Raw genomic sequence first — 12,993 nt, forward strand, 5'->3', positions numbered from 1 at the left:
TAGGAGTGTCCACCATGTCCAGAGATGGGAGCTTAATTGCCATCTCCTGCATCCTAGGGAGAGTGACCACACAGCTGTTCTGCTCTGCATACTTAGCTACCCAGCCCTTCTCCTGAATCTGAGACACTAACTTCCCACTCTCCTCATTCACCTGGGAACAATCCTGTTCCACACACACTGACTTCCCAGCAAGCTGGTCACCCACAGTCACTGGGTTAGCAGCCTGCTCCAGTTCTCTGGATGTTCCTGCCTCATCTGGAACAACCCTCAGTCCCTCTGAGACTTCTCCACCACCATCCACCCTGGGTTTCCCTAAACCCAAGTCAGTGGAGTCACTGTTAACAGACAAATTCTGTCTGTCAGGCACCAAAACAAGTGCCTCACACAAGAAGCTGCTGCCGTTTACAGGCAGAGCTTTCTCCTGAATGCCTTCTCCAAGCCAGGCATCGTCACCTCTCTCAGTTACTGCAAACTAGGTAGGGTCAGAGGCATCTTCACTCCCTGTGCAGCTCTCTAGATGGCTGCAAACGTCCACACCATCATTAGGCACCAGAGTTAACACACCCTCATTCTCTCCTTGTGCCCGGGCTAAGGGGTCTCCCTGCTCCCACCGAGTAGCTCCCCTCTCTGCCAGCAACACAGCAGCATCAGGCACAATGTCAGGGTCACCACTGTCTGGTCTCTGGGGTTCTGGTAAAACACTGACTGTCTCTACCTGAGTCACCTCATCCCTCTCCCCAGCAGACACAAACCTTGGGCCACCCCCTTCCTGGGCCTTAGCCATATCCAGACCCAACTCTGGGACAACCACACTGCTCTCAGCCTTCACAGGCTGTGGGGCACCTTCCTCAGACACAGGAAGAAACTCTTCCCCACACACAGCCAGACAACCAGAGACAGCTTCTCCCTTGTCCCAACACCCCTGGCTAATCTCAGGCATACAGCTAGCCACTGAGACAGCTTCCTTTACTGCCCCACTGCTACTTCCACCAGCCAAATTGCCAGCTTGCACACACTGTGCTTCTTCACACAAATCACTTTCAGCTTGTGCAGGTTCAATTCCACAAACCTCACCAGCCACCAGCTCCTCAACTAAAACTTCACTCTGGCCAGCCACTCCAGGCTGCCCCAGAGAAACATTTCCCTGATTTCTGGGCTCTTCTTGCCCTGGTTCTGATTCCAGCCTCACCTCTGAGGCATCAGACGGGCCCTCACCCACAGGCTCACATATAGAGACACTTTCCCCTTGGTTACAGGGAGTCTGACCAGCTCCAGGAAACTTTCCATACCCACATGCACCCCCTTCCCAAACCTCCCTGTTAGCTACAGGTAACACAAAAGGTTTGCATTCACACATGCTTTGGGGTTGGGTCATCACATCAGGTGGGTAAAATACGTCTGCCATATCATAAGCATACCCCATACCCACAGAGTTATACATTGAACCTTCAGGAGGATACAGTCTCTCTTGTTCTTTTAGTCTCTTAAGCTGGAGGTCAAGTCTAGCATTTTCCTCCTTGGCTAGGGCCATCTTCTTTGCATGCTCTGCCATTCTCTCTGCATGTTCTGCTTTTCTCATCTCAAGTTCCCGATCCATCTCCTGCTTTCTCTTAGCAATTTCTTCATCTGCCTTCCGCCTTCTTTCAGCAGCCTCCTTGGCTTGCTTCTGCTCCTTTTCATCCACATCTCTGGTTAATAACAGCACTACCAGATCTAGTTTAGAGGCCCTTTTCCTAAAGGCAATGCCTCTCCCCAAGCACAAATCCTTCAGAGCACTTTTGCTCAGACTCTCATATAGTTCCGGGATCATCGCAGCGGCTCTTTAATCAACCAAACTCTCAACACCAAAAATCAAATTTAGACAGCGTGGGGTCCTGATCCCAAAGCTCAATTGACCAAGATCTGTGGATCCTGCCGACTACGCCACTGTGACAGACCGGGCCGTGTCTGGGCACAGCTTAGGGCGTCCGCTCAGGGCGAATTGCTCAAATCCGGGGCTCCTTACAGTCCCCCTGACTGGCGACCTCTCCACACAGGCCACAAACCAGTCTCACAGAGCGCTTCAGCTGCCTGCCTGAAGCCTCCCGAGCAAAACCCCTCCGACACCCCAGCAATATCCATGCCCCAGATGGCCCCGGGCCTATACACAGGTGGGGGGTCCTAGCACCCAATCCCACCTACCCCGAACAAGTTCTGTCCGGTTCCAAGAAACCAGCCACAGATCCCTGGTCAATTTACCCTCTGGACCTTACCCACAAATCACGCTGGGCCAATCCTTTAGAATCTATATCTAAAGGTTTATTATTACAAGAAAGAAAAGCATGAGAGTAAGGTTATTAAAGTACAGTACGTTACATGCACCGAATCTCCCAGTTCTCGATGCAGGCTCTAGCAGAGATGTTGCAGCTGCTGGTTTAAAAGTTCTTATTGAACATCCTACGATCAGGATGGGTTCACAGGTCTTCCGGGCTCTTCAGTCCCTGCAGTGCTGCCTCTGGGATGAAGTGCTGAGCTGAGAACAAAATGGCATCGACCACATGGCCTCTTTATACCCTTCCTGGCCTCTTCTAGTATGCAGCAGGTCACCTGGTCCTCAGCCTCTCTCTGCTGGCAGCTCTTGGGTCTCCGCCCTCCTGCTTTAGGTGTGTCTTTGGGCCATCAAGGGCCATTGTTCCACAGGGCTTCACTACTCAGCCTGTCCATAGCAATGCTCAACCATATTCACAGAAATATTCAGCTTCCACACAGATTACAGATTCCTACCTACACACACAGACATTATACACTCACATAAATAGCATACATAAGATCAACAAACAATAATCTCCATTCAATACCCCACATGGCTCCCCCCACACCAATTTCTGGGGCCAACACCCCCACCTAGGGGTGCAGCAGCGATCTGGCTGCTTCCCTCCAATTCAGCAACGTGACACCGGGGCCCCCCCCCCGAGAGCACAGACCCCCCCTGACGCTGCCTGTCTTCTCTTGCAGACCCCGCCTGCCCCCGCGGCTTTGCCAGGATGAAGGGGGTCACGTGCGAAGGTAACGCCCGAGGCTGCCGCCCCTTTGCCCCACGGCCTGCCCCCTCCCTCCTGCCCCGAGCACCCAGCCCTGGGCCTCGCCCCCTCCCTCCTGCCCCCTCCCTTCTGCCCCCTCCCTCCGGCCCCGAGCACCCAGCCCTGGGCCTCGCCCCCTCCCTCCTGCCCCCTCCCTGCCCCCTCCTTTCTGCCCCCTCCCTCCTGCCCCGAGCACCCAGCCCTGGGCCTCGCCCCCTCCCTCCTGCCCCCTCCCTCCTGCCCCGAGCACCCAGCCCTGGGCCTCTCCCCCTCCCTCCTGCCCCCTCCCTTCTGCCCTGAGCACCCAGCCCTGGGCCTCGCCCCCTCCCTCCTGCCCCCTCCCTTCTGCCCCGAGCACCCAGCCCTGGGCCTCGCCCCCTCCCTCCTGCCCCCTCCCTTCTGCCCCGAGCACCCAGCCCTGGGCCTCGCCCCCTCCCTCCTGCCCCCTCCTTTCTGCCCCGAGCACCCAGCCCTGGGCCTCGCCCCCTCCCTCCTGCCCCCTCCCTGTCCCCTCCCTTCTGCCCCGAGCACCCAGCCCTGGGCCTCGCCCCCTCCCTCCTGCCCCCTCCCTGCCCCCTCCCTCCTGCCCCGAGCACCCAGCCCTGGGCCTCGCCCCCTCCCTCCTGCCCCCTCCCTGCCCCCTCCCTCCTGCCCCGAGCACCCAGCCCTGGGCCTCGCCCCCTCCCTCCTGCCCCGAGCACCCAGCCCTGGGCCTCGCCCCCTCCCTCCTGCCCCCTCCTTTCTGCCCCGAGCACCCAGCCCTGGGCCTCGCCCCCTCCCTCCTGCCCCCTCCCTGTCCCCTCCCTTCTGCCCCGAGCACCCAGCCCTGGGCCTCGCCCCCTCCCTCCTGCCCCGAGCACCCAGCCCTGGGCCTCGCCCCCTCCCTCCTGCCCCCTCCCTGCCCCTCCCTCCTGCCCTGAGCACCCAGCCCTGGGCCTCGCCCCCTCCCTCCTGCCCCCTCCCCTGCCCCAAGCACCCAGCCCTGGGCCTCGCCCCCTCCCTCCTGCCCCGAGCACCCAGCCCTGGGCCTCGCCCCCTCCCTCCTGCCCCCTCCTTTCTGCCCCGAGCACCCAGCCCTGGGCCTCGCCCCCTCCCTCCTGCCCCCTCCCTGTCCCCTCCCTTCTGCCCCGAGCACCCAGCCCTGGGCCTCGCCCCCTCCCTCCTGCCCCGAGCACCCAGCCCTGGGCCTCGCCCCCTCCCTCCTGCCCCCTCCCTGCACCCTCCCTCCTGCCCTGAGCACCCAGCCCTGGGCCTCGCCCCCTCCCTCCTGCCCCCTCCCTGCCCCCTCCCTTCTGCCCCAAGCACCCAGCCCTGGGCCTCGCCCCCTCCCTCCTGCCCCGAGCACCCAGCCCTGGGCCTCGCCCCCTCCCTCCTGCCCCCTCCTTTCTGCCCCCTCCCTCCTGCCCCCTCCCTCCTGCCCCGAGCACCCAGCCCTGGGCCTCGCCCCCTCCCTCCTGCCCCCTCCCTGCCCCCTCCCTTCTGCCCCGAGCACCCAGCCCTGGGCCTCGCCCCCTCCCTCCTGCCCCCTCTCTTCTGCCCCCTCCCTCCTGCCCCTGCCCTGAGCACCCAGCCCTGGGCCTCGCCCCCTCCCCCCTCCCCCTCCCTGCCCCCTCCTTTCTGCCCCCTCCCTCCTGCCCCGAGCACCCAGCCCTGGGCCTCGCCCCCTCCCTCCTGCCCCCTCCCTTCTGCCCCGAGCACCCAGCCCTGGGCCTCGCCCCCTCCCTCCTGCCCCCTCTCTTCTGCCCCCTCCCTCCTGCCCCTGCCCTGAGCACCCAGCCCTGGGCCTCGCCCGGCGGGGGGCTTCCGTGCTGCCTGAGGACAGACCTGGACAGACCTGGGGCTGGTGCTACTCACAGGGAGCCTTTCACACTGAGCCCGGGCATGTGAGTGGGACCCTCCCGCCCAAGGAGCCCAGTGACTGGGGGTGCATGTGTCACTCACCGTGGCCCCCTGCTGCCCAGCTGGGACACTGGCGGGGCAGCGGCTGCTTGTGGGGTTATCTGTGGGGCAGGGACCCCCGAGGTTCCCCGGCATGGCTGGCCCTCACCCCCAAGATCTGCCTAGGGCGGCCGTGCTGGGCCGCTAAGTGCACCACACTGGGCTGTTTTTCACTTCCCCCAGGCAGGCTGGTGCCCCATGATCCCTGGCCTGGCTGCAGCCACCAGGGCTCTATTTAGGGAGATCGAGGGGGGCTCTAACCCCCCAATTGATTTCCTCACCCTAGCCCCACACAGAGCCCTGAACCAGAACGCAGCCTGAGGCCAGGCCTGCACTGCCACTCTGGCTCCGGGGAGCACTGAAAAGCACCAGTGTAACTGGGCTCCCTGCACCGCCAGCTGCTCCCCTTGTGGGGGTGGGGTCCCCAGGCTCCTGCGTTGTCATTCTGGAAGCGCAGACCAAGGGGGCGCAGACACAGCCCCAGCCGGCAAGGAGGCACGCCAGGTGCGCATCTCCGAAGGAACGCGCTGTTTCCAGACACCCCTTAGCCCTCGCCGAGGGGCTACAGGGAGGCCAGCACAGCGCTGCCACGGCACGTGTCAGAGGCAGGGGTGGCTCTTGCCAGACAGCACCGTGTCCCGGGATAGCCCCGCTGCCTGGGGGACTGGGGGCACCAGGAGGCTGGGAGCAGCAGGGAGTTGGTTTCTCAGCAGAGCAGGGTGAGAAGATGCCAAACGGCCGGTCGGGCGCTGAAGTGAGCTAGGGGCCCTGGGCAGAGCTGTTAGACAGGAAACAAGGGGCAGGACTAGCCGGTGAGACTGGGGAGAGGGAGCTCGTGGGGTCTGCTCTGGGCAGGGCTGCCCCGCACATTCCCCATGGGCTGGGCGAAGGGCAAAGAGCGAGGTGGCGAAAGCTGCAGAGGAGACAAAACGGATCCGAGAGCGTCAAGTGCAGAGCCGGCTGCAAAGAGCGACAAAGGGATCTCCCCCAACTGGTGACTGGCTGCAGGCAGCAGGCAGCAGGGCTATTAGGCGGAGCACAGACTGGTCCGCCCAGAGCCAGGACGGGGTTGCCAGGTGTCCGGTGTCGGCCTCTGGCCAGTCAAACCCCAGAAGTGTCAAACGTTCGCTATTTTCTGGTTTCTCGGAGGGAAGCCGCGCGGGACGTTCTTCCCCTGCTGCGTCGGGCGGGGGCGGGGAGCGTTTGGTCCTTTTTTTTCTTGGTTCAACCAATTTTTTCCCCACCAATTTGTTCAGTATTTTTGGGAAAGTATCTGGCAACCCTAGCCAGGACCCTGCCCCCCCTCCCCCTAAGCCAGCTGAGACTCACCCCCACACCCAGGGTATGTCTACACTACCCTCCTAGTTCGAACTAGGAGGGTAATGTATGCATACCGCACTTGCTAATGAAGCCCGGGATTTGAATTTCCCGGGCTTCATTAGCATAAGCGGGGAGCCGCCATTTTTAAATCCCCGCTGCTTCGAACCCCGTGTAGCGCGGCTACACGGGGCTCGAACTAGGTAGTTCGGACTAGGGTGCCTATTCCGAACTACCGGTACACCTCGTTTCACGAGGAGTACCGGTAGTTCGGAATAGGACCCTAGTCCGAACTACCTAGTTCGAGCCCCGTGTAGCCGCGCTACACGGGGTTCGAAGCAGCGGGGATTTAAAAATGGCGGCTCCCCGCTTATGCTAATGAAGCCCGGGAAATTCAAATCCCGGGCTTCATTAGCAAGTGCGGTATGCATACATTACCCCGCTAGTTCGAACTAGCGGGGTAGTGTAGACATACCCCCAGCAATCGGCCCCAGCCTGCAGGCAGCCTCCCCCCCCGGTCACCCCTCAGGCTCAGGTCCGAGAGCATCGCCTCTGTTTGCCAGGGGCTGGGATTGGATGCGGGATGGGAGGGGGTCACATGATGGTTCCCGGTTCTGTTCACCCCCTCTGGGCACCTGGCATTGGCTGCTGTCAGCAGACAGGTCCCTGGGCTAGACTGGCCGCTCTGATGGCCTTACATAGAACCCAGATGTATCTGCCCCGGCTGTGACCACTAGCCCCCTCTCCCCTCCCAGAGCTGAGGCAAACCCGGCGGTCGGACGGGGTCTCCCCGCAGGGTCAGTAACAACGTGAGAAGAGACAGCCCAGTCCTGCACCGAAGAGCGGCCGAGCGCCCTGCCCCAGGATGTCCGACCGCGCTGCTGAGAGCCGAGGGGCTCCTGTATTTGCTTGTGGGTCTTTTACCCGGGAATTAGCTACAGGGCTCCAGCCCGCTCGCTGCCTCTGTTAAAGTGGCCACCCCTGGCTCCCCCTTAGGCCCTGTGTCTCCTTCTGCAGATGTGAATGAGTGCGAGGTCTTCCCTGGCGTCTGCCCCAACGGGCGCTGTGTGAACTCGGCCGGCTCCTTCCGCTGCGAGTGCCCAGAGGGGCTCACCCTGGATGGGACCGGCAGGACGTGTGTGGGTGAGGACAGCCCAGCGCACTGCCCCTCCCCCAGCCACCCGCTGCACGGCTGGGACATGCGGAGGGCAGAGGCCTGGTTCCCTAGCAAACGCCCCACCGCTCAGCAAGGGCCGGCAGGGGAGCACAGGGGCTGGGGGGGCAGAGGAGTGCTGGGGAGAGCAGGCCGGCAGGGGCGTACGTGGGGGGGCAGGGGAGGGCAGGAGAGCGCGGGGGACAGAAGAGAGTGAGGGAGCTGGGTAGAGCAGGCCGGCAGAGGAGATGGGGGGTTCGGGAGGCAGGCGGGCCAGAAGAGCGGGGGGCAGGGGAGAGCAGGCCAGCAGGGGAGTAGGAGAACGGGGGGGCAGGAGAGTGTGGGGGCCAGGGGGGCAGGGGAGGGCAGGCCGGCAGGGGAGTACGAGAACGGGGGGGGCAGGAGAGTGTGGGGGTCAGGGGGGTCAGGGGAGAGCAGGCCAGCAGGGGAGTACGAGAACGGGGGGGCAGGAGAGTGTGGGGGCCAGGGGGGCAGGGGAGGGCAGGCCGGCAGGGGAGTACGAGAACGGGGGGGCAGGAGAGTGTGGGGGTCAGGGGGGCAGGGGAGGGCAGGCCGGCAGGGGAGTACGAGAACGGGGGGGCAGGAGAGTGTGGGGGTCAGGGGGTCAGGGGAGGGCAGGCCGGCAGGGGAGTACGAGAACGGGGGGGCAGGAGAGTGTGGAGGTCAGGGGGGTCAGGGGAGAGCAGGCCAGCAGGGGAGTACGAGAACGGGGGGGCAGGAGAGTGTGGGGGCCAGGGGGGCAGGGGAGGGCAGGCCGGCAGGGGAGTACGAGAACGGGGGGGCAGGAGAGTGTGGGGGTCAGGGGGTCAGGGGAGGGCAGGCCGGCAGGGGAGTACGAGAACAGGGGGGCAGGAGAGTGTGGAGGTCAGGGGGGTCAGGGGAGAGCAGGCCAGCAGGGGAGTACGAGAACGGGGGGGCAGGAGAGTGTGGGGGCCAGGGGGGCAGGGGAGGGCAGGCCGGCAGGGGAGAACGGCAGAGCAGGGGAGCACGGGGTGGGGACAGTATCCCAAGCTCCCGCCTGGGGTGGGGCTGTTCTGGAGTGGGCGGCCGTGGGTTCTCCGTGCCCACCGGAGGCAGGAGGAACCAGGGCTTCCCTGCAGCCAGGCACTCAGAGAGAAGAAGCTCTAACTCGGGGAGGAAGCCAGCCCGGGGCTGCAGGACTGAGGGGTGCTGGCCCCTGGGAAGGTGCCTCTAGTGGTGGGGGAGGCTCCTTCAGCGGGACTGTCGGGCTGGGGGGTGCCCCAGGAAGGGAGAGGCCCCAGGCAGCCCCGCCCCCGGGCACTGAGCCGGGCTCCCCCTGCAGATGTGCGTGCAGAGCAGTGCTACATCAAGTGGGAGGAGGACGAGTGCACCGCGCCCCTGCCCGGGAAGTACCGGATCGACATGTGCTGCTGCTCCGTGGGCTCAGCCTGGGGCAGGGACTGCGAGGAATGCCCCCGAGCCGGCAGCCCCGAGTACAAGGCCATCTGCCCCCGGGGCCCCGGCTTTGCCAACAGAGGGGACGTGCTCTCGGGCAGGCCCTTCTACAAAGGTGAGTGCCCAGGGCGCGAGTGGCCCTTCCTGGCTGCAGCCAGCGCCCGGGGAGCAGGAGATTCCCCCCGGCTGCAGCCGGCGCCCAGGGAGCAGGAGATTTCCCCGGCTGCAGCCGGCACCCGGGGAGCAGGAGATTCCCCCCAGCTGCAGCCGGCGCCCGGGGAGCAGGAGATTCCCCCCGGCTGCAGCCAGCGCCCGGGGAGCAGGAGATTCCCCCGGCTGCAGCCGTCACCCAGGGAGCAGGAGATTCCCCACGGCTGCAGCCAGCGCCCGGGGAGCAGGAGATTCCCCCTGGCTGCAGCCAGCGCCTGGGGAGCAGGAGATTCCCCCCGGCTGCAGCCAGCGCCCGGGGAGCAGGAGATTCCCCCCGGCTGCAGCCAGCGCCCGGGGAGCAGGAGATTCCCCCCAGCTGCAGCCAGCGCCTGGGGAGCAGGAGATTCCCCCCAGCTGCAGCCAGCGCCCGGGGAGCAGGAGATTCCCCCGGCTGCAGCCAGCACCCGGGGAGCAGGAGATTCCCCCCAGCTGCAGCCAGCACCCAGGGAGCAGGAGATTCCCCACGGCTGCAGCCAGCGCCCAGGGAGCAGGAGATTCCCCCCGGCTGCAGCCGTCGCCCAGGGAACAGGAGATTCCCCACGGCTGCAGCCAGCGCCCAGGGAGCAGGAGATTCCCCCCGGCTGCAGCCGTCGCCCAGGTTATGTCTACACTACAAAGTTAGTTCGAACTAACGGACGTTAGTTCGAACTAACTTTAATAGGTGCTACACTAGCGCTCCGCTAGTTCGAATTTGAATCGAACTAGCGGAGCGCTTAGTTCGAACTAGGTAAACCTCATTTTACGAGGACTAACGCCTAGTTCGAACTAGCTAGTTCGAACTAAGGGCTGTGTAGCCCTTTAGTTCGAACTAGTGGGAGGCTAGCCCTCCCCAGGTTTCCCTGGTGGCCACTCTGGCCAACACCAGGGAAACTCTATGCCCCCCTCCCGGCCCCGGATCCCTTAAAGGGGCACGGGCTGGCTACGGTGCCCGTGCCAGGTGCAAGCCTGCCAGCACCCAGCTAGCAGACCCTGCACCTGGCACGGCACAGAGCCACCCACCCGATGCCCCCCAGCCCACCCCCTCTTGCCGGGACCAGGCTGGCGGCTCCCGGGAGCTTGCCCTGGACCGCAAGAGGCGGGCACCTTCCTGGGCTAGTGCGGACATCGTGGACCTCGTCCACGATCTCCGCACTAGGCACAGGAAAGTGGCCGTCTAGGGCAGGAGAGCTGCCAGCCTGGCCACCCAGGAGCAGGTGTGCATGAAAATCAAGGGGGTCCACTGAGACCCCCGACACTGAGCCCTGAGCTTACAATGGCCGTCCTGGGTCAGACCAAAGGTCCATCTAGCCCAGTAGCCTGTCTGCCGACAGCGGCCAACCCTAGGGACCCTGGAGGGGATGGACCGAAGACAGTGACCAAGCCATTTGTCTCGTGCCATCCCTCTCCAGCCTTCCACAAACTTTGGGCAGGGACACCACTCCTACCCTCTGGCTAATAGGACTCCATGGCCCCAACCTCCATGACTTTATCTCACTTCCCTTTAAACTCTGTTCTAGTTGTAGCCTTCACAGCCTCCTGCAGCAAGGAGTTCCACAGGTTAACTATTTGCTTTGTCAAGAACAACAACTTTCTCTTACTAGTTTCAAGCCTGCTACCCATTCCTTTCCTTTGGTGTCCTCTAGTCCTTCTTTATGGGAACTCAGGAAGAACTTTTCTGAATGCACCCTCTCCACCCAACCCCTGCTTTTAGAGACCTCTATCCTGTCCCCTCTCCGTCTCCTCTTTTCTAAGCTGAACAGTCCCAGTCTCTGTAGCCTTTCTTCATCTGGGACCTGTTCCCAACCCCTGATCATGTTAGTTGCCCTCCCCTCTCCCAGCCTCTCTCTTCCCCTCTCCCACCTCCTTTTCCCAGTCTCCCCCAGTTTTTTTCAATAAAGACAGAGTCAATGTTGGAAGAAACGTTATCTTTATTTTGTACATCAATAAGAAGGGGGGCTAGGGAAGGGTAAGTGGAAGGAGGTGAGGGAGGAATGGGGTACGAGCCCCCGATGGGGAGGACTGGGCTGGCTCTGCGGGCTTCTGGGGGTGGAAGCTCTCCTGCAGCCCCCCAATTACTCCCTCTCCCCAGATGGCAGCCTGCGGCAAGTGCAGCCGGGCTGATGGCCGAGTGGTGTGATGTGCCCAGTGTGGGCACTCAGGGCACTCCAAGCCAGAACTTCTTTGCAAGCGGGGCACCCCTTAGAACTGTGTGTCCGGGGTGGGGGTCGGGACCCTTTAAGCGCAGCCCTCGGCTAGCCTGAGACAGCATCTCCATGCTCTAAGTCCTCCTTTTATGCCCTGCCGGTACTGCTTCCGGCCATCCTTAAGCCCTGTTCAGAGTCCACTCAATGTGGACTTACTAGTTCGAACTAGCAAAACGCTAGTTCGAACTAGTTTTTAGTTCTAGACGCGTTAGTTCGAACTAGCTTAGTTCGAATTAACTAATTCGAACTAAGTTAGTTCGAACTAGCGCTGTAGTGTAGACGTACCCCCAGGGAACAGGAGATTCCCCACGGCTGCAGCCAGCGCCCAGGGAGCAGGAGATTCCCCCCGGCTGCAGCCAGCGCCCGGGGAGCAGGAGATTCCCCCGGCTGCAGCCAGCGCCCGGGGAGCAGGAGATTCCCCCGGCTGCAGCCAGCGCCCGGGGAGCAGGAGATTTCCCCGGCTGCAGCTGGCGCCCAGGGAGCAGGAGATTTCCCCGGCTGCAGCACTGACTTCTCCGCCTGCCCCCCAGATGTGAACGAGTGCAAGGTCTTCCCCGGGCTGTGCGCGCACGGGACCTGCCGGAACACCGTGGGCAGCTTCCGGTGTCTGTGCGGCAGCGGCTTCGCCTTGGACGCCGAGGAAAGGAACTGCACGGGTAAGGGAGAGGAGCCCACCCCTCTGCGGCTGCCCCGACTGTTCCCCGGTCTCCTGGGCACTCCTGGGGCAGGGCGCTGGCCCCCGGGAGACCCTCTGCGGCACACCCAGCCTGCCCCCCAGGCTGCAGGGTCTCCTCCTGGCCGCACACGCAAGCCAGCCCTGGCCAGGCTGGGTTCCCGGGGCAGGCAGCGCCCTGGCTACAGGGGCTGGGGGCTGAGACTCTGCTGCGCCCACAGATATCGACGAGTGCCGCATCTCGCCCGACCTGTGCGGCCACGGCGCCTGCGTCAACACGCCGGGCAGCTTCGAGTGCGAGTGCTTCGAGGGCTACGAGAGCGGCTTCCTGATGATGAAGAACTGCATGGGTGAGAGCGCCCCGCCCCCCTCCCGCCCCCCAGCACTGCCGGGTGAGAGCGCCCCGCCCCCCTCCCGCCCCCCAGCACTGCCGGGTGAGAGCGCCCCGCCCCCCTCCCGCCCCCCGGCACTGCCGGGTGAGAGCGCCCCGCCCCCCTCCCGCCCCCCGGCACTGCCGGGTGAGAGCGCCCCGCCCCCCTCCCGCCCCCCGGCACTGCCGGGTGAGAGCGCCCCGCCCCCCTCCCGCCCCCCGGCACTGCCGGGTGAGAGCGCCCCGCCCCCCTCCCGCCCCCCGGCACTGCCGGGTGAGAGCGCCCCGCCCCCCTCCCGCCCCCCGGCACTGCCGGGTGAGAGCGCCCCGCCCCCCTCCCGCCCCCCGGCACTGCCGGGTGAGAGCGCCCCGCCCCCCTCCCGCCCCCCGGCACTGCCGGGTGAGAGCGCTCAGGGCCCCGCCCCCTTCCTGCCCCCCAGCACTGCCGAGTGAGAGTGCCCCGGGCCCCGCCTCCCCTCCTGCCCCCCAGCACAGCTGGGTGAGAGCACCCCGGGCCCCACCCCCTTCCTGCCGAGCGAGAGCGCCCCGGGCCCCACCCCCCCTTCCTCCGCCTGGCACCGCTCAGGGAGGGCGCAGCCCCGACCTGGCCTGCAGTCTGGGGCGGGCGCTGCTCCTCTGCTGGGCAGGGCCTC

General features: G+C 64.3%; 1 protein-coding gene across 1 annotated transcript in view; it reads left to right on the top strand.

Moving 5' to 3' along the window:
• Positions 1-12,993, top strand: part of FBN3 (fibrillin 3) — a 175,344-nt gene that overhangs the window by 105,051 nt on the left and 57,300 nt on the right. Inside the window, exons 22-26 of the mRNA XM_075903143.2 lie at positions 2,995-3,045; positions 7,332-7,457; positions 8,792-9,019; positions 11,828-11,953; positions 12,192-12,320. Of these exons, the coding sequence (XP_075759258.2) occupies positions 2,995-3,045; positions 7,332-7,457; positions 8,792-9,019; positions 11,828-11,953; positions 12,192-12,320 (660 nt within the window). The remainder of the gene's footprint in view (positions 1-2,994; positions 3,046-7,331; positions 7,458-8,791; positions 9,020-11,827; positions 11,954-12,191; positions 12,321-12,993) is intronic.

The sequence above is a fragment of the Pelodiscus sinensis genome, chromosome 32 (assembly GCF_052426305.1).
Source record: "Pelodiscus sinensis isolate ZL-2025 chromosome 32, ASM5242630v1, whole genome shotgun sequence".
In the NCBI taxonomy this organism is placed as follows: domain Eukaryota; kingdom Metazoa; phylum Chordata; order Testudines; family Trionychidae; genus Pelodiscus; species Pelodiscus sinensis.